We start from the raw sequence: 27,372 nt of genomic DNA on the forward strand, positions 1-27,372 counted from the left end.
AGCCATCACTAAATATTTCAAAAGTTACATTGTGTTTAATTTCGCTTCCCGCCGTGTTCAATTGGATGATCTGTCCACGGACATTGTGATATTCTGCGGGTGGCACGTGCCACATCCGGGTCATTTGGGGTTGCCTGGCTTGAAAAGGGGACTGCGCAGGCTGTGGACAGTTGAGGTGTGCGCAGACATTAGGAGATCAGCCAATCAGGTTTTCTGGGTGTGGTGTACAGGATTAGAGGATAGCACGAGTTGTTTTAATAGGGGTTGTGAGAGGATTATAATTGGCCATGGCAATGTCTTTCAGCAGGCAGAGTGTTTGGATTTTGGGGGACCCTTGGATCCACTGGCTGAAGGTGTATACTGAACATTGTGGAATAGACAAAATTCCTGGATTTCCTGAATTGGAAGTGTTCTTGTACAGAGTGCATGAGTTGAAGTGGGAGGACTTGCTCCCATTTTGTGCAAATGTGGTTCAATCGAAGCATCCAGACATTATTATTATTAATTCTGCTGGTACAAGTTTGGGGAACGTGACTGGAATATCATTGCAGTTTGCAATGAATGAGACATTGGGAAAGTTGAAAGAAATGTTACCTAATTCCAAAATAATATGTTCACAAATTGCCCAGAGACATGTGTGGATGCATTCCAATTCATTTGACCTCAAATGAAAAAAGCGAGGCTCAACATCAATAAAGCTGTGTGTGCTTTTGTTTGCGATGTTGTCATGACATTGTTACACAATGAGAACATTAAATTTGATAAGGCGAACATTTTCGAGTTTTTGTGAAAGTGAGAAGAAATAATGAAATTCAGTGAAATATGTTGTTCACTTTGTAAAAGCAAACATTACAAAAATATAAAAGCCTAAAACCCCAAAAAACTGTTGTTTTAAGAGCCCTTTTTTTAAGCGCAAAATGATTGCAAGTGTAGCATGCCCAGAATTGTTTGGATGTCTGTGGACTACCGCACTGCCTGTGGACTATGCGGATTGTGCTGCAGCATGTGTTTATTTTCCTCACTTCTATTTTTTATCTGTGAATGGTGGCAGCTAAAGGAATCATTTTTTTATATTTTTTCAATTTTGTATTTTTTTGGGCATTTTTCCTCAGGAAAGGCAATGTTGGGGAGGGAAAGGGGACGAAGGTCTTTTAATGAGTCTGCTGACATGAACGGTGCCCGCAGACTAATTAAAAGTGCATCATGTGATCACGGACATGTTCGGGCTTTCCACCTGTCCGGTGGCAGCTCCATTTTGAGTGCGAACATCTTGGACAGTCGCATGGTCCTCAGACTCAAAATGCAAACTTTTAAAAAAACAAGGGAATACCACACAACAATAAAGAAAACATTTGTAGTACACAAAAGATATTTATTTAAGAAAGGGATGGGGTATCGGAATGGCAAAAACATACATGGAGGAATTAGGCATTTGTATAGAATAATCATGACGGGAGGCTGGGACTAAAGTTTCAACATATCGTCTGTGAGTAAAATGTTCAGAATTGGGTGGGGATGATTGCTGGGGTCAAGGGGTACAGGCGCATTATCAGCAGTGCATGCTGGAGATACAAGTCATGGTTGAATTGCCTGGGGCATGAGGCTTCACCATGACCACAGCCCCACCAAACCACCCCAGTTATCCACTGCACATACCCTGCATCCTAGTTCAGTGTCCACTATACCCTCTTAATGTGACCAATAGCCAGCGCTCATGGCTTGCAGCCATGGACAGATTATGCAATCCATGGGGTATGCTGCATGCCTCAATAAGCAAATCAGAGTTGGCATTGGTCCTTGCTGAGGGACAGGACCACTGCCCAGGCACTAAACATATTTCACTATTTGTTGAACATACATTTTGACACCTTCGAAAAAGTAAAATACAGGACAGATTTGCAAAAGCATGCTTTCATGTCCTTGCAGATGCTCTTCGTGCAAATTTGCTACAATCTCACCCAGCACTTCAGGCTGTAGTCACAAGCAGAATTTGTTTTCCCATTCAAAACTACAGCATTGGCCATGCTGCATGCCCTAATAAACAAATCAGAGTAGCAATGTTTCCTTGCTGAGGGCCAGGCCCACTACCCAGACACCAGAGTTTTATCACTAGTGTTTGTACTTACATTTTGACACATTGGAAAAAATAAAACACAGGACATATTTGCAAGGTCCTTGCTGATCCCCCTCGTGCAAATTTGCTGCATTTCCGTCCACCACTTTGGGCTTCCGATTCAAAGCTATCCTGATTTTGAAACACTTTACCGCTTAGCCAGTCACTGCTGGTCATGCCCATGTTAAACACATTGCCAGTCCTTCGTGTTCATGGCCAGTAGCCAGATTGTCTGTATCTACAAAACTACTGGACAGATTTACACTAGATTTGCAAAAGCATGCTTTCAGGACAAATCTATCGCTGTTCGCGTATGTTTGGTGCAAATCCGTGCAGCAGTTTGGTATGTAGTCGTGAGCAAATACTTTTTTCCACTAATCTATGAGGATTTTAAATGTTTTGGGACCTCCTAGAAACCGTACCACACCTTGCACAATCATTCAGAGGTGGACATATACTTGCAAAGTTTGGTGAGGATTCGTCAAACAGTGCCTAAGTTATAGGTTGTGCAAAAAGCACTCTGCCCATGGGTTGAGCATCTTAACCATAACTACACACCCGCTAACGTAGGCTGTGCAATATATATACATGTGGTCAGATCTCCTTCCTTGTGTGGGATGTCTTAACCCACTTGTTGCTCTGCCATGCGGCATCACTGTGTTCTGATGGTGCAAGAAACATCAAAATGGCCGCAAAACCCGTGTGCGCACCAAAACCCCTGAAAATCGTGCTCTGCAAAGCACAAAAAGATGGCTGCCCAATCTACCACGCATGTTGTCAGTGGTGGAACAGAGATCTCACTCCTGAAACATGTCATAGGGCTCCACAGCAAGTGAAAATGGAGTACAGAGGGACAGGCAGTGGTCTGCTAAAGGAAACCCCAAAATCTTGCTTTAAATCCTTTTTTTGTTGCTGAAACTGCAGAATGCCGGTACAAAACACCCTCAAACATCCAAAATTCTTGCTGGGTGCTAAAATTCACATAGTTCAAGAAATCATTGTGAACTTACAATGTCCTGAAAAGCTGAAAGTATCAAAGAAACATCCACAGCAAAAGTTGCCTGCCTGTGGAATCTGTCAAAATCTGGGCAAAGAACCCTTGGCTGCCTGAATGACAGCTGTCAGAAGCCTGCATGATAAACTTTAAAACCTGTATATACTGAAATCAAGGGGCCGATTTATGGAACAAACGTGCGCCGAAAATCCACGCGCAAGCAGGCGCAAGCAGGCGCAAGCGGAAAAAAAGAGGCGCACGCGCACGCGTGCGATTCATGGAAGTCCCTGCGCGTGTCTTCCTCGGGATGTGCGCCAAACCCGTGCATGGCGCACATGTCACTGCAACATCCCGAAAGACGTGCGCGACGCGCACAGTGAAAGCGCACAACCTCTGCGCATACACTAGAAAGTGGGCGGAACACGGGGCGTAACGCGCGGAATGGGGAACAACTCGCGAAAACAAGGGCGTAACTGGGGATGTACTGCAGGGAAGCAGAGGGAACGCCCACACGCACCCGAACCACACGTATTCATGGAACCGAATAGGGCAAAGCCACGCACAGCGAAAGACACGCACAAGCCGATACACGTCCGCCACACGAAGGAAGGCGGTAGCGTCCCTGCGCATTACAAAAGTGGCAACATACATCAATTGTGCGAGCGGGGCACGTGTATTTCGGGGGTTCGCGTGAACTTCCTCACGATCGGGCCTGGGGGAGCGGGCTACGTGTATTTCAGGGGTTCGCGTGAACTTTTTCACGCGATCGGGCCTGGGGGAGCGGGCTACGTGTATTTCAGGGGTCCGCGTGAACTTTCACACGCGATCTGGCCTGGGGGAGCGGGCTACGTGTATTACAGGGGTTCGCGTGAACTTTTTCACGCGATCGGGCCTGGGGGAGCGGGCTACGTGTATTTCAGGGGTCCGCGTGAACTTTCTCACGCGATCGGGCCTGGGGGAGCGGGCTACGCATATTTCGGGGGAGCGCGGGAAGGACACACGATTGAGCGGGGTACGTGTATTTCGGGGGTGCGCGGGAAGTTACACACGCAATTCCATCAGGGTACGTGAATTACAGGTGTGCGCGATATCAACAGGGTACGTGTATTACAGGGGTGCGCGGGGAGCAGCACACTTGAATTGCACGTGTGGGTCCTCCCAGGTGTACCCTCTACACCCTCCATGGCCCCTGCAGGTGGCTCAGACCACAGGGGCCTACCCAGCACATGTCATGCAGGCACCCCACCCACCATGCCCATGCCCACCAGCCAACCCACATGTCAACTTGCACTACTCCCCCCCAACGCATGTCCCCCTGCACCCCCAGCCACCAGGGGCAGCCTCCACCAGGCCCCCACCCATGTCTCACACCACCCCCACCCCCCAGTCACCAGGGGCACCCGCCAGCAGGCCCCCACCCATGTCCAACTCATGTTCCCCACCACCCCCACCCCCCAGCACTGTGTGGCACCTGCCAGCAGGCCCCACCCATGTCCAACTAATGTCGACCATCACCCCCAACACCCAGCACCGTGGGGCACCTGCCAGCAGGCCCCCACCCATGTCCAACTCATGTCTCCCACCACCCCCACCTCCCAGCCACCAGGGGCAGCGCATCCACCAGGCCCACACCCATGTCTCCCACCACCCCCACCCCCCAGCCACCATGGCCAGCCCCCACCAGGCCCCCACTCATGTCTCCTATCACCCCCACCCCCCAGCCACCATGGGCAGCCTCCACCAGGTCCTCACAATCCCCAACACAAATGTCATTACAACTCGCACACATGAGCCATACCACAGCCATATCGCAACTGCCACCACCATCCATACACATACAACAGCATGAGCAGCCAAAGGGGAGCCAGACATCACATGCAACACAGGAAGTGCACCACACATGTACACACACCACCACACTTGCATGCATGTGTACACCCCTGCCAAGTGTCGCACTGTTCAGACGGCCATCCATGTCACATCTGCCAATCAGGCTTCCACATACCGCTGTCACATGCATCCATGTGGCATCACTGTTGCACCCTTGTCAAATACACACACATGCACATTTACACAGTGCTCATACATGCAGCCGAAAACAACATACATGCGTGACATCACGGACATGTCTACTCACATACACATTCATCCAAACATGTGTGCCCACACAACTGCATTTGGCATGCAAGCCTACACACACAAGCACCATCCATGTCTCACACATCACAGCCCTCGCATGTGTCAGCCCCACGGCCCTGTACACCCCCACCCATACTCGACCCCATACAAACAGATGTGCAACCTGCACACTACCGAATAATCACCACACGCACTGCTCACAATCAGGATGCATGTACACTCACCGCTCGACTCCAGATGGGTCTGTTTCTCTAGGACCTGGACGTGGAGCGCTGGGGATATGCGTTCCAGGACCCTCATCTGTTCTCCCGACAAGTGGCCCAGGCGCCCCTTGGCATCCGCTGCCTTCAAGAGGCGACGGCCCTTGTTCAGAGTCCTGGACCTGAAGTCCTCCCAGCGCTTCCTGACATGTTGGAAGTTGCGGACTGCCACCCCCTCCGCGTTGATGGCAGTCACAATGTCAGTCCAGATCCGAGTCTGTCCTTCCTTGTCGGCGTGGGAACTTCCGAAGAGGGCGTCATACTGGCCCAGGACTTGCTCCACCAGGACACCAACTTCGGTGGCACTGAAGCTGGTGCCCCTCTGCCTCTCTGGCCGGGGGTTGTCAGTGGTCACAGATGGTGTTTGCCCCGACATGACAACCCCAGAGGCAGGAGTGGGTGGGCAACTGGGTCCTGGGGCTGGGCTGTGGAGCGATGGAATCCCAGTCGGGAGTCTTCGGTTCCAGCAGGGGTGGTCACAGCAACAGCACCCCTGGCTGATGTGCAGGCAGCAAATGGCAGTGCACGTGGGCAGCAGGCAGTCAGGCAGCGGCAGATGGCAGGTGGGAGCGTGCTCGGGGCCCTGGGGGGCAGTAGTACGGCCTGCTGGGCAGGAGCGTGGTCTTCCGTGTGCATACGCGTGGCCAGCTTGATACGGAGTGATTTGGCATGTGAAAAATCTGCACGTCAGCGTGTAATACGAGGAAAGGGCCATGCGCGTGAGCGCGCGTGGAAACTGCATGTCCGCGTGTAATACGAGGAAAGGGCCATGCACGTAAGCGCGCGCGTGGAAACTGCACGTCCGCGTGTAATACGAGGAAAGGGCCTATGCGCGTAAGTGACGTGACCCGCGCGTGCGTTTCCCTCAGCACGGGTTAAAGGTGAGCGGGCCCAGCAGTTCGCTGTACGTGCCTTTCATGGAGACCGACGTGTGTTGCTGCTTCCTGTTGTTTCGCGCGCCATCACAACTTCACAGCTCTCAAGGACGTATCTCTTATTTTGGCGGGGGTATTGGCTACGCGTGTTTTTCTGCATCGCGCTAGTCAGACGGTGAGTCACACACGTTCTTTTTCCCACTGCGGGTGCCCCTGTGTATCGCACCCATTTTTGATGTCATAGTAGCCTGCGTGTCCCACGCGTACGCGTTATTCGTGTTACTGGGTGCCACCGCGTACTGCGGGAGGTTCAATCCACGCACGTAGGCTGCAGGGTTGCGTGCACGGTTTTACTGCAGTTTTGGGGTGCCTGAGCGTTGCGTGACCCGTCACCACATCACCGGGGTCACATACAGCCTTGCAGGTGCAGGGGGGCTGTTAACATCTTGCTTCCCACCCCCTTCACCCCAATTGCCCAGGTCAATTTTGGTGTACACCTCCCATTGGCACCACTCCATCTGTGCCAGCACTACTACATCTGTGCCATGGTTGGGAGGCCACCAAAGGTGAGGGGCGCCTCAGCTGGGCATACTCCTCGTGGCGGGTGTGGTCGGGGACGTGGCCGTGGTGACCAGGGAGTAAGGGGACTCCAGGGTGTCCAGGGCAGCCACAGAGGGGAAAGAGGCAGGGATGCGCCACTTGAGCACAATGTTGTGCCATGTGTCGGTGCAGCCATGCCACCACCCCCTGTGGTTCCGGGGGATGCAGCTCCTGCATCTGGCACTGGCACCCATATGACCCGGCAGTCCGTTCCATCGACTGCCATGGGCCCAAGGGTGGTGGTAGCTGCAGGTGCAGCTGTGGACACCGCCACCCAGGCTCAGGGTCTGCCAGAACAGGCTGCGTTGGCACTTGAAGAGCCCTTGGTAGATCTCCAACAGGCCAGGGGGGAAACCATAGGGGCACGCCGGGCTGCTCAGAACAAGACACGTGTCCCTGGGGCAGTCATGTCATCTGCTGCCCCGAACAGCCGGGTGTTGGCAAGTGCCGGGGCAGATGCACCCAACAGCACCCCGGTTGTGAGTCTGCCAACCAGGACCGCTGTGGCCAACCACCCTGCCACAGCTGATGCTGCTGCGCAGGGTCCATTAGTGGGCACCCAGCTGCCACTGACACAAGTCAGGCCTCTGGTCATCCCTCCACCTGCCACTCCCTTGGCTCAATCCACCGAACCCACTGGCCATGCTGGTCAGGGGGGCATTAGCCAGCCAGGGTCTGCGCCACAGTCCAAGAGGAGGAAGGTTGCACCTGCAGCACAGGCTGGGACCCCACACACAGCCACGACCTCCTGCACGTCGAGGAAGAAGCCTTTCTGTAAGCAGGAACTGGACTTCCTCGTGGACTACGTGCGGGGCCACAGCCGTGACATGCTAGTGGGTGCCAATAGCCAGACCACGGCTGCCCAACGTGACACCCACTGGAAGCATGTTGCGGAACATGTCAGTTCATTCGGCCATGAGGTGCGCACGGCGCAGGAGTGCAAAAAGCGTTGGAATGACATCAAGCGCAGCACTAAGGCCAAGCGTGCCTCAAATTACAACTTGACTCTGGTGACTGGCGGTGGGCCTGCACCAGAGGAGGAAGAACTCACTCCGCATGAGGCTCTCGTTGCGGAGTTCATACCACCTGAATTGGTCGAAGGAGTGGGAGAGAAGCTGGACTTTGATGCCCAGTCCAGTGAGTGTTGATGCGTGTTTGTTGAGGACGTGTGTGTTTCACTTGTGGGATGTGTTGTGCATGATTGCTGCTACATGTGACGTGTACATGGTTCTGATTTGCAAGTAATGCAATGCTACCGTCATGCATGTCTCCTCTGCCTGCATGCGGGACTCCATGTAGGCATGCTCCCTTGCCCTTCCTCCGCCACTCTGCACCCCAGTTCCACCTTTGCACTGGTCTGCTCCAATCTTGCCAATGTTTAGTTTCTTGTCCATGTGTCCTGTGTAGATGCTAACTTCCAGCATAGAATCTGCCAGACATATGCCATGTCGTACAGCCTTGGTACTCGATGCAGGGTATCTCACTTGTACTGTGCATGGGTCAGATGTCCCGCAGGGACATGAGGGCCCATTCATGCTCCATGTGCATTGCACGCATGCCCCTATGTGTCCTTGAATGGATGATCACTGTAATATCAGTCCTTGGTTACATACATTGCCTGCCATCTCATCAGCCTTCCCATGTCAACTGTGCCTCAGTCCTGCGTTGCACACATGTTTAGGCTCTGACAATCTGTGTGGCTCACAGGCCTCAGCCTGTTCAATGGCCAATGACTCTGTCCAACTCTTGTTGTGTCTTCTTCACATGTGGGTGGCCTCCGGAGTTTCCATCATGTGTCCTGCCCACTGTCCCAGCATCATTTGCAGTGTTGTCATTTGAATCACATGAAGCTGTTGATGCCAGTCAACACTGCCTGTCAATACACAGGTGTATGGTCAGCCTTTTGATACCATGATAGGCATCCCTGCTTTGGTACTGGGGTGGAGGGGTGCTTGGCTTCTGGACATGGTACACATTGAATGCACAATGCACGTGATGTCTGATTTTGACATTGCACTGCCTTCACATTTCCTGGCACACACCATGTAGTGCTTGTACATGTAGGTAGTGAATGGCGTACACATTTACTGCACTGCATAGACCCACTTCCATGGATACTGCCACCTTTCAACAGGTCTGATCACTGAAGCTATTCAAAGTAGACCCAGCATGCATGCCAGGTCATATGTTGTGTGTCACATGTCTGCCTAATGCCTTTGCTGTCGGTGTGTGTGTGTGTCGTGTGCTTCTGACATGTGTATTGACCTTTTCCTCTCTATTTTTCAGGTGATGATGCAATGGAGGCAGAGGATGGTGTTGTCATGCCAGACACAGGGTTGGTAACGCCACATCAACCCGCCACTAGTGGGGGTCGTGGGGTGGTAGGCCACGAAAACCCCCAAGTGCTGCAGTCCATCTTGTCTCTGGCTGTCTATGAGTCCAGCCTTGATGACGACTCTGACGTCCATGTTGAGTTGGATGACCATCAAGTCCATATGTCAGGTGTGAGTGATTCTGATGTGGACACTCCTCTGTCTGCGACACCTGCACTGAGGGATCAGACAGTCTTGGTTCCTCCGCCCGTGGTGGATCGGGACGCAGGTTCACCCTCCACACCAGTCACTGATGTGCCTGGGACATCACGTCGACGGGGGCATGTAGTTGTGCAGCCGCAGGCGGTGCCAACACAGCGAGGACCCCCGGTCCTTGGGTCCCGCAGGGGTCAAGCCCGGCAACGCGGTCGCCGCGCGCAACCGCTGTATACTGAGTGGGAGCAAGACATGACTGCCAATTCCGAACGGCCGAACGGCAGGGGGCAGCAATGGAGAACATCTCTGAGAGCATGGAGCGTGTGGCCCGATCTGTGCTCCCCCCTGCTAGGCAGGTGCTTCTCCAGCAGCAGGCGGCACGGTCCACGGCCCGCTCGCTCAGGCTGGGCATGACGGCCTCAGACAGGGCACGCCATGCTGAAATGTCGTCTCTGCGTCAAGCAATTGCTGCTCACACAGAGGTGCACATGGATGCCCGGAGGGAGGAGTATGCTTCCCTCAGATCCACTCTGGGTGTCCTTATGATGTCCCAGAGGCAGCGGGCAGAGGAGAGGTTTGCACAGCTAGAGTGTACCATCTCGGCTGAGCTACAGGCTTGCTGGGAGGTGCAGTGGTTGTCCAGCCAGGCCTTGCAGGAGGAACTCCGTGTTACACGTGCTACCTTGCAAGAGGAAGCACGTGTATCACGGGAGGTTCTGCATGCAGACCTACGTCACATCGCCACACAGAACCAAGCTCACCCGTCCGGCAGACTTGCTGCCGACGAGGGGCAAGCTGCGGCTAGGCGTGGCCAGGCTACTGTGCCACGTCCTCCTTTCCAGGATGAGCCAGACTCGGACGACCATCTATCTCCCACATAGGTCGTGCTGTGCAGGCGTTGAGCCCATGGAGGATTTTTTTTGGCTCAGCATCATCGCATGTGGATGTTGAGCAGCACCCTGTACCTCCCCCCTCCTGGGTGCTTCCCCTCCCCTCCGGGTCGTATGTGGCCATTTTTGATTTTTCCTCTAGTTTAGTTAGTTAAGTTTCTGTTTGATAGTTAGTTTAAATAGGTAATGTAGGTTTTCCATAGTTAGTGTAATTAGATAATAGTTGATTTAGTTTAAAATTGCTAGTCTATTGTGCTTTCATGTGACGGTGCGGTGCTTTGTGGCTTTTGAAGGCATCCACTGTCTGTTCCAGCTGGGCCCTTCATGGTTGTCTTGTGTATGTGTTTGTTGCTTGGGTTCCTTGACTCACATATGCCACTCCTGCCTCCCTTATCCATGGGCTCGAAAGGATGGTTCGGTGTTACAGCATTTTACACAAGGGCATTGGACTGTCATATCTGTGGCATGTCTGGTGCTGTGTGACTTGTGTTGACACCCCTAGTGGGGATGATTTAGGTGTCATTGTCCACTGTTCAGCTTTTGCTAGATGGGGTGTATCATGATTAATGTGGACATTGATTGCTATGCATTGTGTAGTATGTTTCTTTTCTTTCCTGTACATGTGCTTGTAGCAATTCATGCTGTAGATAGTGTTCCACACTTTGGAGGTGAAAGACGGACTGATGGTGTGATTTGTGATGTGACTCTCTGACATGGTCAAGTAATGAGATGCCTGATGAGACACACACAGATGACTTTGAAGCATTAATCATGTGTTACATGCCCTTTCTGCAGGTGGATGAGCCTCCAGAGCACCTTTGCCAGCAGACATGTCCCATTGGACGACGGAATTCTGGACCCGTTTGTTGGTGCACACATGCACATGTGTGCAGAAGCAGAGGCACAGTGATTGCAGACCCACATCCTAGTACTGCTGACATGTTCCAAGGAACTCCAGGCAAGGTGAGCATCACAGGGGGGCCACGACACAGCAAAGCTTGCACCAGGCGAGTTGCACATGCAGGCTTAGTCACAGCACTGAGGGTGAGCTTAGACGAATATTGGTGTTGAAGCACACAATGCAGCTCAGATGTGTTTGTGGACTGATGGCTGCTGATAGTAGGGTTGTCTGGGACACATGCAGGGGCAGTGCACATACCCTCCGGTACACCAAGGTCCATTGAGCCACTTGTATCAACCATGTAGCCTTCCGAGACATGGAAAGGGGCAGCTCACAGGGACATGCAGCAAGGGACATACTCGGGTGCAGTGCATGTCTTTGCCACGTACTTCATGATAAATGCACTGCCAACTTTGTTTCGGTCATGGTGGTACACAACTTGCTCTGTAGTCATGGCTTGCAATATGGGTCTGTCTGCTTACCCAGGGAACATTGCATGTTGTGTGAATTGTGACACATTGGTGTTCCATTTGCCACGCACCCAGCAGCGGCTGCCTTACTGCATTGACTGTGTATGGCCCGTCACAGGGGTGATGTTATATATGGGTACGAAGCATCAACCACAGATTGTCTGTTTGTAGAGTAGTCTGTTGCTATGGGGCATGTTTGGTGTTGTGTTTATGTGCAATTGGCACGTACAGGTTGTTGACTGTGTCTCGCTTTGCAGCATTGCAGTGCTCCTGTAACCGGACCTGAGAGTGCGCAGGCAGGAGGCCAGCACTCAAAACCAGAGCTAAGTGTCTTGTTGTTTTTCTTACAAACTGCTCTGCATAGGCTTGCTGGGGAGTGCACTGATGCATGGATGTATGTGTGCTTCAATTTGGTATGTTATTTTCTCCCTAATCACCCGTGATCCTATGCAATTTTAAAACCTGTACCCTCTACCCGGTGTTCCTGCTTCCCGTGCCTATCCAAGCAACGTTCCCTGACCCTCTTTCCCCACTGGGGTTGCGGATGCCTGTGTAAGCCCCGAACTTGCAGGCGCCAAAACCCTAGTGGGGGTGGTTGGTTCGTACCACTCCTGAGCCTGGACTACAGAAGGCCATGCCAATGATGTCCAAGTCTGTTTGGATTGTGTATGTGTTCATGCAGGTTGTACATTTTCGTGCATTCCCTAGTTTCATGTGTCATTCCACCTCCCCTGTCCTGCCGCTCATTCCAGTCGTCCAGTGTGTCAACACCTGTCCCGACTGCATATCCCTGAACCTCCTTCCCCACCAGGGTCTCAGGGGCCTGTGTGAGTTTGACCTTGCAGGCACCCGGGACATGGTGGGGGTGGTTGTTTTGTGGCACTCCCGCGCCTGTACAGGGGACCTCTGACAGTACACATCCATTCATGGTGCATCATCCTATGTCATGTACCACACATGTCTCACATCCTGTTGTGACATTGTTTTGCTGTGCTACCTTGGTTGTTGCATCATTGTGGTAGTACTTGGCCCTTGTGAGGTACTGCTACGTCAAGTCATCTACTGGAGGGTGTTTGGGTTCGTTTTCATGCCTTGGATTTTGTGTTTCGGAAATGAGTGTGGATTTGAGGGTTCAGGCATCTTTTTACACACAAGGTGGGAGATGGTGACGAAGGGTTAAGGTGATCCTGTGGCCAGATGGAATTGAGGTTTGGGGGCTCCATGACCCAGGTGCAGTTGTTCAGTGGGTCATGGTCATTTGTGAGGGAGGGGGGGGTTGTTGTTGATTGTTGCCTTGCCCTGCAGTGTGATGGGAACTCTGACATAGTAATGGTGGTATCCCATGTACATGTTGTGTTCTGCTGATCAATGCCTGTTCATGTGTTGTGTTTTCCTTTCAGGTGTGAGGGGATAGTTGTGGTTTGACATGCTGGGGTGTACACATGGTGGATGTTCACATGTGATGTGTAGGGAACACTGATGGTCACTTGAGTGCACATGCATATGTGGAGTGCATGTCCTTGCAGAACCACACACTTGCACTCTGATGCACTACATGTACTCCCACCCTTGCATATCCATGTGTACACTGTTTGCCTTCTGGTGCCCACTGTGTCCCGGCAGCACATGTTCAGTGACCGATCATGGATCCAGTACATGCCTGATTTGATGTTTGACGTGGTCTGTCACTTAGATGTGATGCTCAGGGTGTGCATCACACACAATGGCTGTTCACTGTGCTGTGCACTGGGCAGTGTGATGCAGGAGTAGGACACTGCACACATGAGCTGCAGTGTTGATTTTGCAATGCATGATGTGCATGTAGACAGGCATTCATTGTGATGTTACGTCCACGACTGTTGTAATGCATTTGGAAATGACTTATTTTGGGTGGGAGGTTGTTGGTCTGTCATTTCATCTGATTCCGGGTCAGGCAGCAGTGTCCGATGCCACTGTGCATTTAGGACATGGCAATGTGTACCTTATCGTTACTGCATTGGTGTATGGGTATTGCGTGCCATGACATGTTGATGTTTGGGAGGGTTTGTGTGACATGACAGTGATGGCCATGGCCTGGTTTGCAGGTGTGTGTGATGCACACCTTGCATGTCCGTGTCATCCGCTTCTCAGAGCAACTAGCTGGGGGTAGATTTCTCTCCGCAGCAGGGCCCTCCCCCTGGAACAGACTTCCGGCCTGACTTGAACTTGAGGGGAATCATCTCCAGTTCTGGAAGCACCTCAAGTCCTTCCTCTTTGCTTCTGCTTACTGTCTGCCTCTCCCTTGCAGAATTCTCCACTGGAACTGCACAGGAGCTGCAACTGGGCCACTCTCACCGACCTTGGTCCCTGGCCCAGCCACTCTCCACTTGCACTGCCTCCCTGGCAACCCTTGCACTGCAGTACTGTCTCTCTATCCCTACAGCCCTCCCTTCCCAGCACTTGTCTGCACTCACCTTTGTAGTTGCCACCAGGTGACCTATGTATTATTTTTTCGGGCTACTTCCCCTGTACTGGACTCCCCCCCACCCTTCCCCTTGCACTTTTCCCATTCCCCCTACCCCTGCACTTGCACGATCCCAATGACACCTGGCCTAGTAGTACCGTTCTCTGTGTTCCCTTGTTCCCCCCTCCCTGCCTCATTGCGCCTTGGGATACTTGTGTATGGCCCATATCATGTCATATGTCATATGTGTGCCTTTTGGTCACACAGGTTAGCTTGTGTTTAAGTAGCTAGGGATGCAGACGATGTGGCACTTCCATGGCAACTATCTCAGGGTGGTAAGGTTGTGACAGTTGACTGTCTCTTTGTCATCATCGATTGTCACCTGGTATGTGCCAGGCCTGTGTGCACTCCGCAGGTGTGGGAGTTTAGGTGAAAAATGTGGCCACAAGCTGGGTCCGGGCTTCCTCGCCACGTGCCCTGTCCCCTCCCATGGGCAGCGCCTGTGGTTGGGGATGTGGGGGCACCACCATGTCCACCGGGACGCCCTGCCGTGTTGCAACATTGTGCAGGACACATGCTGCCACAATGATCCTGCACACTACTGGTGGTGCATAGAGTAGTTGCCCACCAGAGCGGTCAAGGGAGCGGAAACGTGACTTGAGCACTCCGAATGTCTGCTCCACTATGCCCCTGGTTGCAATATGGGCGGCCTTGTATCTTACCTGGGGTGGTGTGGTGGGGTTCCGGATTGGCGTCATCATGTGGTTGCTCAGAGGGTAGGCACTGTCCCCTGGGGAGATGATAATAGTTGAGATAATTAGGGTTTGGATATTTGTCTGTGTGTGACTTGCATGCATGGGCAAGGGCATTTGTACTGACCTAGGAGCCATGTGTCGTCATGCTGCCCAGCTTCCAGGGCCCGGCTCAGGGCGGACATTCTGTATATGAAACTGTCATGGGTGGAGCCAGGGTAGTTTGCATAGACAGAGGTGATGATTCCCTTTGCATCACATACCACCTGTACATTGATGGAATGCCAGTGCTTGCGGTTTCGGTAGATGTGCTCAATGGCCCTAGGTGGACGTGGGGCCACATGGGTGCAATCTATGGCACCGAGCACTTTGGGGAAGTGCGCCACCCTGAAAAAATCCAGGACAACGGCCTGCCTTTCTGCGGGTGTTCTGGGCTTGTATATGTGCCTGCGGACTGAGGGGCGCGCTGTCATGATTGCCAGTACCTGGTGTAGGCAGCGTGACTGCGTGGCCTGTGAGACCCCCCCCACTATGGCAGTGGTCCGCTGAAATGACCCAGTGGCCAAAAAATGCAGGACATTGAGCACCTTCTCCAAGGGGCTCAATGCTTGGGAGCAAAGGGTGGGGGATGTGAGTTCATCTTCCCACTCCCTGACCAGGTCTAGGATGATATGGGGTGGAAACCTATACCTGCCATAGACCTGGTCGTCAGGCATCCCAAAAAGGCTTGTCCGTGTTGCGAAAATGCGTGCCCTGGCTATTCTCCTCCTCCTGCGATGTCCCACGATCACTGCAGCGACAAATGGGGCATTCATCGTAGCTGTATATACGCGTTTGTTGTTTGCGCGCACTTTTATGCTGTGCGCGGGGACGCTTCCGCCTGCCTTCGTGTGGCAGACGCGTTGACGCCTGTGCACGTCTTTTGCCGTGCGTGTGTTTCCCGTGTTCGGATACGGTCCGAGTGTCATCGCGTGTGATCGGAGGGGAGTGTGCGTACACGCAAGTGGCCTGGGTACGTGTGTTTCGGGGTGCCCGGGAAGTTCCACATGCGATTAGCCTGGGTACGTGTGTTCCGGGGTGCCGGCAACTTTCACACGCGATTGGTGGAAATCCACGTGTGTTCTGTCATCACGTGCAATGAGGGAAACACCTGCGCGCGTCACGTCACTTATGCGCATAGGCCCTTTCCTCATATTACACGTGGACGTGCAGTTTTTCACGCGCGCTGAAATGCGCATGCACGTCTGTACGCGTCACGTCACAGGGGCGCTTGCGCTTGAGGGGCCTTCTGTCCAATGAAAATGCGTATGCGTGCAGACGCGCTTACGCGCTAAGGGCCTTTCCTCGAATTACACGCTGACGTGCAGATTTTTCACGTGCCAAATCACTCCGTATCAAGCTGGCCACGCGAAAACACACGGAAGACCACGCTCCTGCCCAGAAGGCCGAATCACTGCCCCCCAGTGCCCCGAGCAGCCTCCCACGTGCCATCTGCTGCTGCCTGCCTGCCTGCCTGCTGCCACCGTGCCCTGCCATTTGGTGCCTGCACATCAGCCATCTGCAGGGGTCCAGTTGCTGTGTCCACCCCTGCTGGTACAGAAGACTCCTGACTCGATTAACATCGCTCCACAGCCCAGCCACAGGACCCAGTTGCCCACCCACTCCTGCCCCTGGGGTTGCCATGTCGGGCACATCCACATCTGACCCCAGTGGCAACCCCCGGCCAGAGGGGCACAGGGGCACCAGCTTCACTGCCACCGAAGTTGGTGTCCTGGTGGAGCAAGTCCTGGGGCAGTATGATGCCCTCTTCGGATTGTCCCGCGCCAACAGGGAAGGACGGGATAGGATCTGGGCCGACTGTGTGGTTGCCATCAACGTGGAGGGGGTGGCAACCCACACCATCCAGAAGGTCAAGAAGCGCTGGGAGGACTTGAGGTCCAGGACCCTCATGAAGGCCCGGCGCCTCGTGGAGGGGGGCCGGGGCCGCATGAGTTCCATCCAGTTGAGGGTCCTGGAACGCGCACACCCAGCGCTCCACGCCCAGGTCATTGAGAGGGAGACCCGTCTGGAGTTGAGCGGTAAGTGGCCAAGCATTGCTGTGTGAGACAGGGCATGTTGCAGTGTGCTGGTTGTCTGATACTTGCCTGCATGTGTGACATAGGCCATGTACGCATGTATGTGTGCAGGGACATCATGGGAATGCATGTGCGACCTGTAATGTGTGAACCGCACGGTTGTTGCATGTGTTTGAATGCGACATGGGGAGCCCTGTGCAGATTGCACACATGAGAGCATGGCAGTCTCTGTTCCTGGACATGGGTGGGGGCGAGGGATGGGTGCTGATGCCAGATACATATGTGGTATCCATGTCTGTGTGCCTGACCTGTGTGTCTGTGACTTGTGAGTGCCATGGATGCATGACACATGTCTGTGACAATGTACAGATTCACTGATGGAGCCTAGTCATCCTTGTATGCACTGTGATTGGGGTGTACGGGGCCAGATGGATGTGACTGAGGTGAAGTGTGTGCATGTGATAGGCATGACCCATGATGCATGTTAGTCCCATTACATTGTATGAATCGAGAGTCCATTGGACATGCATTGAAATGTCCATGGCACGCACCATGACTGTCACTGTGTGTGTTTTGCCTGGACTGACACATGTGTTGTGGTGTGACATGATGGAAGTGTACTTTGACAGTGGCACTCATCTGCTATTGCTTCCTGTCTAGGGGACCATTGTACAGTACCCTGATGCTTGTGTTCTATGTCTCCCTCTACGCAGCGGCTAGTGAAGGAGAGGGCGGAGACGGCGCTGTGGAGCAAGGCGGCGGGGATGCCCCCACGGCTGCAGCGGAAGGGGTGGGTGAGCCCCCACAGGGGCCTGCTACGGCGGTAGACGGCGAGGAGCCATCCAGGTTGGTGGTTTCCACAGAGGAGGAGGAGGCCGCCACTGAGGCGCACATGGGGCCTGGTGGGGGCATCCCTGCTGGTGCAAGTGGTGCAGTCCAGGGGCAGGAGCAGGAGACAGCACAGGTCACTGTGGAGGGGCCTGTGCATGTCGCTGTCCCTGAACCTGTGGGTGCACCACCTGGCACCAGCAGGGATGCCCCGTCCCAGGCCCGTTCGCAGGTAGAGGGGATGTCCATGTCATCTGACTCCCCTCCACCTGCGGACGAGGGGACCCCTGGCCATGTGGAGAAGGTCCTGATTGGGGTTGCGATGCGCACGGCTGTGATTTGTGATGCCGTGTGTGCTTTCCAGGAGGAGCACGCATGTCATCACAAAGAGCACCGTGCCGACATGGCCCAATTGGGATTGGCCATGTTCGGGGGTTTCCTGCATGTGTCGGCCAATCTGGCGGCCCTCTCCTCCTCTGTGGAGACTATACGCCAGTCGTTCTCCTTGCCGTCTTCCGGCCCAGATGCCACCAGGGCCCCCTGTGGACCTGCCCTGACCAATGCAGCCAGCTCGGTGGGGATCCCATCCCTGCCACAGTCGGGAGTCAGAGGTCCAGCGGGGGTGGACAACACAGCAACTGGACCCCAGCAGATGGAGGATGTGACGGCATCATCGGGCAGGGCACGTGCACGACGGCGTCAGTGGTTTCCATCATCCTGGATGCCGTCGTGCTGGCAGAGGCAGTGGCGTCGGAGGCAGCAGCAGGCTCGACGTGGGAGGCATCATGGCTCAGGGCCATCAAGATCAGAGGGGCAGGCATCGGCCGGAGGGCAGGAGAACCCTGGGATGGTAGTGTCTTCCGTGTGGGGGCAGTTGGTCCAGCGGATAGGTGCGGAGCGGCAGCGGGCGGAAGGGGAGCGGCTCACCATGGTCAGGGCGGAGTTCTCCATGCGTCGGGCGTTCAGGCAGGCTGAGTGCCTCGAGGAAGCTTGCAGGGAGTTTGAGGTGAACATGGGGTTATCCCTGCGAGACCTCGGGGCCAGGACAGAGTCCCGCCTCCAGGACATCGACATAGAGTTCGATGATGCCCTGGCCGGCAACATCACAGAGTGAGCCGCAGGACTTGCCCGCTGCCATTGTATATAGTTATATAGTTAGTGGTAGGTTTCCTTTGAATTATTTTTTTTTTTATTTGGTTGCGATTGGACAATGTGCCACTTTTTTGTATATAGTTCAGTTTTTAGTTAGTTGACATAGTTAGGTTTCATTTGGTTGGGCTCATGGACCCGGGATTGTCTTGTATATAGTTCTTCTATGGATTTTTGGATTTTATGGATTTATTTCATGGACATTCAACTTCTTTTTGTTGTTTTGCTTTGTGGTTTTTCTTATTTCATTTCCATTCTTGTTGATTTTCAATACATTTTTATTTTCATCCTTCAATGTGTCGTATCATCTCATTACTTTCATGCATGTCATGTTGGGTGTTTTAACATTCACTTGCAGCCATTGTGTGTGACAGACATGTGTTCATTTGCATTATTTACATTGGGTGTGTAACATGTAATTGCCTTTGATATGTGGATGGATGTGATAGTTGGTTGGGCCTTTTGGCAGGGGAGGATGGCCATTACGGACATGATTGGGGATTGTTGGGACCCAGGTGCAGGGGGGCATGGATGGGACATGGGTGGGGGCCTGCTGGCAGGTGCCCCACAGTGCTGGGGGGTGGGGGCGGTGGGGGCATGGATGGGACATGGGCGAGGGCCTGGTGGAGGGTGCCCCGCAATGCTGGGGGGTGGGGGTGGTGGGGGACATGAGTTGGACATGGGTGGGGGCCTGCTGGCAGGTGCCCCACAGTGCTGGGGGGTGGGGGTGGTGGGGGCATGGATGGGACATGGGCGAGGGTCTGGTGGAGGGTGCCCCGCAATGCTGGGGGGTGGGGGTGGTGGGGGACATGAGTTGGACATGGGTGGGGTCCTGCTGGCAGGTGCCCCACAGTGCTGGGGGGTGGGGGTGGTGGGGGCATGGATAGGACATGGGCGAGGGCCTGGTGGAGGGTGCCCCGCAATGCTGGGGGGTGGGGGTGGTGGGGGGCATGAGTTGGACATGGGTGGGGGCCTGCTGGCAGGTGCCCCACAGTGCTGGGGGGTGGGGGTGGTGGGGACATGAGTTGGACATGGGTGGGGGCCTGCTGGCAGGTGCCCCACAGTGCTGGGGGGGTGGGGGTGGTGGGAGACATGAGTTGGACATGGGTGGGGGCCTGCTGGCAGGTGCCCCACAGTGCTGGGGGGTGGGGGTGGTGGGGGACATGAGTTGGACATGGGTGGGGGCCTGCTGGCAGGTGCCCCACAGTGCTGGGGGGTGGGGGTGGTGGGGGCCATGAGTTGGACATGGGTGGGGGCCTGCTGGAAGGTGCCCCACAGTGCTGGGGGGTGGGGGTGGTGGGAGACATGAGTTGGACATGGGTGGGGGCCTGCTGGCAGGTGACCCACAGTGCTGGGGGGTGGTGGGAGACATGGGTGGGGGCCTGGTTGAGGCTGCCCCTGGTGACTGGGGGGGTGGGGGTGCTGGGAGACATGGGTGGGGGCCTGGTGGAGGCTGCCCCTGGTGACTGGGGGGGTGGGGGTGCTGGGAGACATGGGTGGGGGCCTGGCGGAGGCTTCCCCTGGTGACTGGAGGGGGGTGGGGGTGCTGGGAGACATGGGGGGGCCTGGTGGTGGGTGCCCCTGCACTGCTGGGGGGTGGGGGTGGTGGGGGACATGGGTGGGGGCCTGGTGGAGGCTGCCCCTGGTGACTGGGGGGTTGGGGGTGCTGGGAGACATGGGTGGGGGCCTGGTGGAGGCTGCCCCTGGTGACTGGGGAGGTGGGGGTGCTGGGAGACATGGGTGGGGGCCTGCTGGCAGGTGCCCCGCAATGCTGGAGGTGGGGGTTCAAGGGGACATGAGTTGGTGATCATTGGTGCAAGGAGACATGTGCCTTTGCTGGGGGGCATGCCCATGTTGGGTGGGCTACCTGCGGGACATGACCAGGGATGCAGGGTAGTCCCCTGTGGTGTGGGCTGCCTGCAGGGGCCGTGGAGGGTGTACAGGGAACACCTGGGAGGACCCACACTGGCAAATCACGTGTAGGACTCCCCGGCACCCCTGAAATCCACGTACCCTGCTGAAATCGCGTGTAAAACTTCATGCGCACCCCTGTAATACCCGCACGCAGCCCAATCGCGTGTGGAACTTCCCGCGCACCCCTGGAATACACGCGCCCAGGCCAAACGCGTGTGAAACTTCCCACGCACCCCTGAAATACACGCGGCCAGGACAATCGCGTGTGGAACTTCCCGCGCACCCCTGAAATACACGCGGCCAGGACAATCGCGTGTGGAAATTCCCACGCACCCCTGAAATACACGCGGCCAGGACAATCGCGTGGGGAACTTCCCGCGAACCCCTGAAATACACGCGCCCAGGACAATCGCATGTGGAACTTCCCACGCAACCCTGAAATACACGCGGCCAGGCCAATCGCGTGTGGAACCCTGAAATACACGTAGCACGCTCCCCCAGGCCCGATCGCGTGAGAAACTTCACGCGAACCCCTGAAATACACATAGCCCGCTCCCCCAGGCCCGATCGCGTGAGAAAGTTCATGCGACCCCTGAAATACACATAGCCCGCTCCCCCAGGCCCGATAGCATGAAAAAGTTCACGCGAACCCCTGAAATGCACGTAGCCCGCTCCCCCAGGCCCGATCGCGTGAAAAAGTTCACGCGAACCCCTGAAATACACGTAGCCCGCTCCCCCAGGCCCGATCGCGTGAGAAAGTTCACGCGAACCCCTGAAATACACGTAGCACACTCCCCCAGGCCCGATCGCGTGAGAAACTTCACGCGAACCCCTGGAATACACGTAGCCCGCTTGCCGTGCTGGTACAGGGTTAGCGCAGCCCTTTGCGCTGTATTGGGGATTTTGATGGCTTTTCCCTGCGCGGAAGGCGTTCTTGGGGCGTTACTGGCGCTGCTGCAAGGTCGCTGCGCCACTGTGCGCCACGGCTGGTTTTGGTGGCTGGAATCCATGAATATGCTGTGCGCGGAAATGGGTTTTGGCGCACGCGGCTGGCGCAGGGATTCGCACGCGCACACTGTGCGCCAGCCGCGTGCGCCACTTGTGCGCTTAATTCTATGAATTACCCCCCAAATGTTTGAAATCTAGGTGACCTGTACTGAGAATAACCTATGTTGTAATTTTTTGAGCCCATGGTTTAGAATCTGGAATAAGTGTTCTCGCTGCTACTTTGAAATCACACATTTGTTTTTAAGCTAAGGAAAAATGCAGCAGAATTAACATTTAAATTTAAGCCTGGCTAAAAGCCACCCAAACTGGAATAACAGCTTTTCTCAAACTGGAATAACAACTTTTCTCAAAGAGGCAAGGCCTCTCCCTCCAGTCCTCTCCAGCAGGAAATCACACCTAAGTGATGATTATAGGGTGGGGGAAGAATTTGGTCTGCAGGGGGAAGGAGCCAATGGACATCCTCCAGCTAAAGGAAATGCGAAGTGTGAAGGGTCGTAAATGTCCTCTGCCCAGGAGAACAGGGAGGAGATGCTGCTGGGTCTCAGGGAGAGACCAAAGGGGTGGAGCTAAACAACCATTTGTTGCTTAACAAGGACAAAAGACACATTTTTAAAAGACCGATGATTTACTATGTGAAATTGTGCAAAATATAGAAATAACAGCATTGTTAATGTAATTTCTGGGTGCATGGGTGAAACGGCGGAAAATGTTATATTACACAAAATGTATTTCTGATAGAAGTATGAAACTTTATACACCTATGCCCATGTTCAACAAGCACATTTGTAGACATGTGCTCCTAAATTGGACATTGTGTTTCGGATGAAAAGGGCAACATTCTGTGAAAAGCAAACACAAGATCCTACAGCGATGGGGCTTGGAGGAGTATCTGCTACACAAAATATGTCATCTGTATATATGATTGTTATAGAGGTTGCACATGTGGAAATATGTATTGTACCAAAAGTAGATGTTGTGTTCAAGAGGCCAGGGGTGGACTCTAAGCCTCATAAACCCACACCATAAAGGTGACACCCTGTTTTTCTCCTCCTATCAAGGAAGAGAGGAGACCCTGACCAATCCCTGTCAAAGGGGCAAGCTTAGGATGAACCAGCAAAAACACCCCCTTTATCATAGGCATAAATAGAGACAGCTCAGCACTCAGGAGGACATACAGATTCACCCACTATCCGAATGCTGGCAGAGCACCCTGATGCAGGATTATCCATCTTACTTGCTCCAGACTCCAGAGACTTGGTAAAGCATAATGGCCCATTGCATAGCTGGACCATTTTCAGCTAGGCCTTAATTTCCAGAACCTGAACCGAACCCAGAAACCTAAGGGGAGCGTCCAAATACAGCCAGGCGGTGCTGTACTGCTTGCCTGCTGAAAATAATTATCATCAGATCCAAAAGATCCGATCCAGTTCGGTGCCGTTCTGTGACCAGAGCCATTGCAGATCCGTTCCAGTCCTGTGCCATGCTGTGAACAGACCCAGTCCAATCCCATGTGCCCAGCTGTCTATCCCAGAACCAGATTCCCTTCCCTGACCAGATTCCCTGACCAGAATCCTGATGGTTCCATTTGAAACATATCTATTGAGTATCTATAGATAGAGGTCTGTCACTAGCATATGTACCTTGCTTAGTCCAATCCCGATCTTAAATCCATCCTATCTGGTCTTCAGAACCTGCAGTGCTAGGAGTACTTTTGAATTGCCTGAACTCTCTATCCAATCCCTCCTAACTTCCTCCTGTGCTAGTTTTGTTAAAACTATCTCTGTGCTGATCTTTTGTCATCTGAAGAAGGTGGGACCGCTGCAGGCAGTCGCCCTGATCAAGTGGCTGTGTTTGTGTGTGGTATCGGTGTATTCATAGTCATCCTCTAGTATAAGAAATCCTTTTTGTCATTCCAGTTTTCCCATTCTTGCACCTATCTCGAAAAAACGACTTCCACTAAAACGTCCATAACTTCCTCAGTTTTTGTGCTAGAAACAAAGCGTCTGCTTGTAGCTAACATCCACAGCTTTAATTCCCATATCCACACGATTCTCCCGTGATCGGGATTATCGCACACTTAAAAGTTTGCAGCGAATTTCGTTTTAGGGAAATTCTGTTATGTGTAAAACAGCTTTAGATTGCTTTGACCTTAATTTCAAGATTTCACATTGTTTCTTAGTATCAAAGCATTGTTAGTGTTTGTGTGCAACTATCCAAAGTGGGTCCCATAAGAATTTAAATAATTTCAGCAATTTAAACCAGATTTAGTGTTTTTACCCAATCCATTCTCAAGATAACTTTAAAACCATTCTGACTGCTTGCCAATCAATTCTGTTTTTCTCTTGTGTTACTGGGGGGAAATTGGGATTGATATTTTGATTGAATTCTGCCATTCCTGAATACCTGCTCTTTCCTCCTGTCTCTTTACATTGCCTACTGGGGGGTTGAGGGGTGTTCAGGGGGATATTGTAACCACACTTTTATTTGATCTGAACACACACAGAAAAGTATTATTTCTGTGCTAATTCGTTTTGCTCACTATTACTCCTGGTGTATTAAAGAGATTATTCAGTGTTACATCACCCCATTGGTGATCATTGTGTACCCATTAAACATAGTGTGATTAAATTCAAAATCCAGAAATAAATATTTTAACTTTTAACTTTGTAAACCAGACTGATTCCTGGTTCAGTGTGATGGGGGGAGGTGAAGGGGGGAGGGGGGTTTCCAGGAGAGGGGCGTGATATGAGTGGTACATCGTTCAGAATAAAATAACTTTTAGTCACAAATAAATAAGGATTTCAGTTGTGCAGTACACGCTAGGCGTTGACTTAGGTGCGTGCCGGATTGAAAACACTTACACCTGGTAAATATTGTCAGCGAGGCATTCCTTATTATAAGCTACCTATGTGATGAAAGAAAGGTATCTGCACACTAACACATATTTTGATGGATTGATGCAATTATTTATACCATAAAGGTTTTTTCCTGTAGGGTTGATATAAACTTGAGCTTGCAAGTGAATATAATATGTCAGATTCCTTCTTCTCTTTATGAAGCATTTACAAGTCTAATGATAATACATTTCCATTTCAGGTGCGCACCATCATAAAGGCAGCCCCAATATCTCAAGTCCCATGTCGACTCAATGAGAAGAAAACAGCGGGGGACACAGATTCATCTATTAGAGTCAATAAAAACACAGCAGACTCACAGACAGGTTCGGGTTTGGCAGGCAGGCAGCAGAAATACAAGGCCAATATCGGAAACAATTCCTTACTTTATATCCTCATCACTGGCGAAGATGACAACACCCCGGGCGCTCCGAGTGTCCAGGAGCTGCTTGATAATTTTGTCGAAGTCTCCGTTCTTACGCTCGTGAGGGATTTTCAGCGCCTGGGCGATGCAGAGACCTCCTGTCAGAAACCAGAGAGAGAGGGAGATGAGAAAACCCGGGCAAGCTGCGAGGAAACGAGAGTCACTAGACAGGTGAACCAGACATGGTAGCACATGTTTCATGAGTTTTACGAATTTTAAAACTGAGTTTTGGCTCACCGGAATTCAGAGAAGTTAAGATTGGAGTCCCATAGTCATTTGTGTAACGGAAACACACAGGAGGTCATTTTAATCATCAGCATGCAATGAGCAGACAAATAACATTTGCACTTAAGTGCAAACAGTTCCCCAATTCCCCTTCATGCAATTGTAGTCATCTGCACTATACATTTCAAAACATACTTGTGTATTCAGGTATAATCATAATTTGCACTGTATAGTGATTCGAGAGGATATGATATGATAGTTTATTTATATAGCACCTATACACAATTGGCCTCGTTACGACTTTGGAGGTAGCCATGGCGCTATTGGCGCCATGGCTGCCTCCAAAACCGTGTCTGGGTTCCCTGAATGGGGAAATACCGGGCCATTCCGAGTATGGAGGGCACAGTATTTCCCCATTCAGGGAACCAGGACCTTCCCCATTCCCAATCGAGCCCCCATAGGGCTCAATGGGAATGGGGAGGGAGCTAACAACGGGCCCATTACAAGAGGGCCCGTTGTTAGATCCCTGGTTCCCTCGCAGGACCCGCTATGGACGGTTGGATGAACCAGACGTCCACATCGGGTCCCGCAAGGGAACCTCGTAATAGTGCGGAATGCATTTAACGGCGCCAGCACCATTACCGGCGCTGTTAAACGCATTCCGCACAACTTGTAATGAGGCCCAATGTGTTTCAAAGCACTTCAAGGCAAGGGAGGGAACACAGGAAAATACATTCTTACAGGCCATGAACAGTAAGGATGTGAAATTAACTATCATACTCGGCCTGACGAGATTGCAGATAGTGCAAGAGCTAAGACTTAGACAAGGAAGGGAGGGAGAAAGTGGGAAGGAAATGGACACAGACAGCCGTGCTAGGCCTGTCAACATTTCTGGTAGAGCCAGAGAAAAACAAAAGGTGAGGGAGAGGTGTGTAGAAAGGGAGGGGAGGAACAAAACAAGCGACTATCAAGTACGGTACTATACTGCTACATAATCTGCCTTTTTTGCCATTGGACAAAGCAGGCAGATGACTTTGTAATCCAAAGCACTTGTGCCAGCCTGAAAATGTAATGTTTGCATAAATGCGTGAGCATGTTTATGGCAGACAGGATGGGGCTGGCGGAAATGCCAATTCCGTGACATACCCCTGATCCCCATACAAATCAATGAACGTTTGGTGTAAAGAAAAAAGCATGGATCCCTTTTGTTCTTGCACTGTATCCATGCTTTTCACTGTGCCCCACAAGGGCAATGAACCCCACTGCGCCAAAGTATGTTTGTGACTATATTCAGAAGTTTAACCAAAGTCCCAGCATATGGATATTGCTCATCAGCTCAGGTGTGTGGGTATTCTTTTTACTATTTCCTCATCATTTTGTAAATGGCGCCTGCCCACCTTTGACCCTGTGTTTCCTTTTTTCTTCCACACACTTTCTTTTACGTTCTTATATTCTTTGTCTCACTGTCCCTCTCCTCTCTCTCTTTTCTGACTTTATCCCAGGCCATCCTTACTTTCTTTATTGTTCACTTGTTCTCTATCTCCCTCCCTTTCAATTTCTGCCAATATCTTTACTCACATATGGCTCTCTGTCACTAATTCAGTTGTGCTCATTCTCTTTCTCTGTCTCATTATTCTCTCTATCATGATCCTCTTTTGAGTCTTACTTTTCTTTTTTCGCTTTCTCGCTCTCATCTCTAGTTTGGAAAACGATATGACGGAATGGCATGAAACAGCTCTGAGGATGCACTAATGTGTACTTTCAGTTGAATGTTTGTGCATGTGAACTATCCGCCCCCTTCCAGAGCTCATTCTGCTCCACCCCATTAGGCCATCTCCATTCATGCATAAACAAATGCAATACATTATATTCAGAAACATGTAGCCAGGC

At 52.4% G+C, this 27,372-nt stretch overlaps 1 protein-coding gene across 1 annotated transcript in view; it reads right to left on the minus strand.

Annotated features, from left to right (window-relative positions):
• GRM7 (glutamate metabotropic receptor 7) overlaps positions 1-27,372 on the minus strand; it is a 2,427,639-nt gene that overhangs the window by 1,554,429 nt on the left and 845,838 nt on the right. The window contains exon 3 of the mRNA XM_069643494.1: positions 25,220-25,355. Coding sequence (XP_069499595.1) covers positions 25,220-25,355 — 136 coding nt within the window. The remainder of the gene's footprint in view (positions 1-25,219; positions 25,356-27,372) is intronic.

This window comes from Ambystoma mexicanum, chromosome 2p, assembly GCF_040938575.1.
Source record: "Ambystoma mexicanum isolate Mex_15411 chromosome 2p, UKY_AmexF1_1, whole genome shotgun sequence".
Lineage (NCBI taxonomy): Eukaryota > Metazoa > Chordata > Amphibia > Caudata > Ambystomatidae > Ambystoma > Ambystoma mexicanum.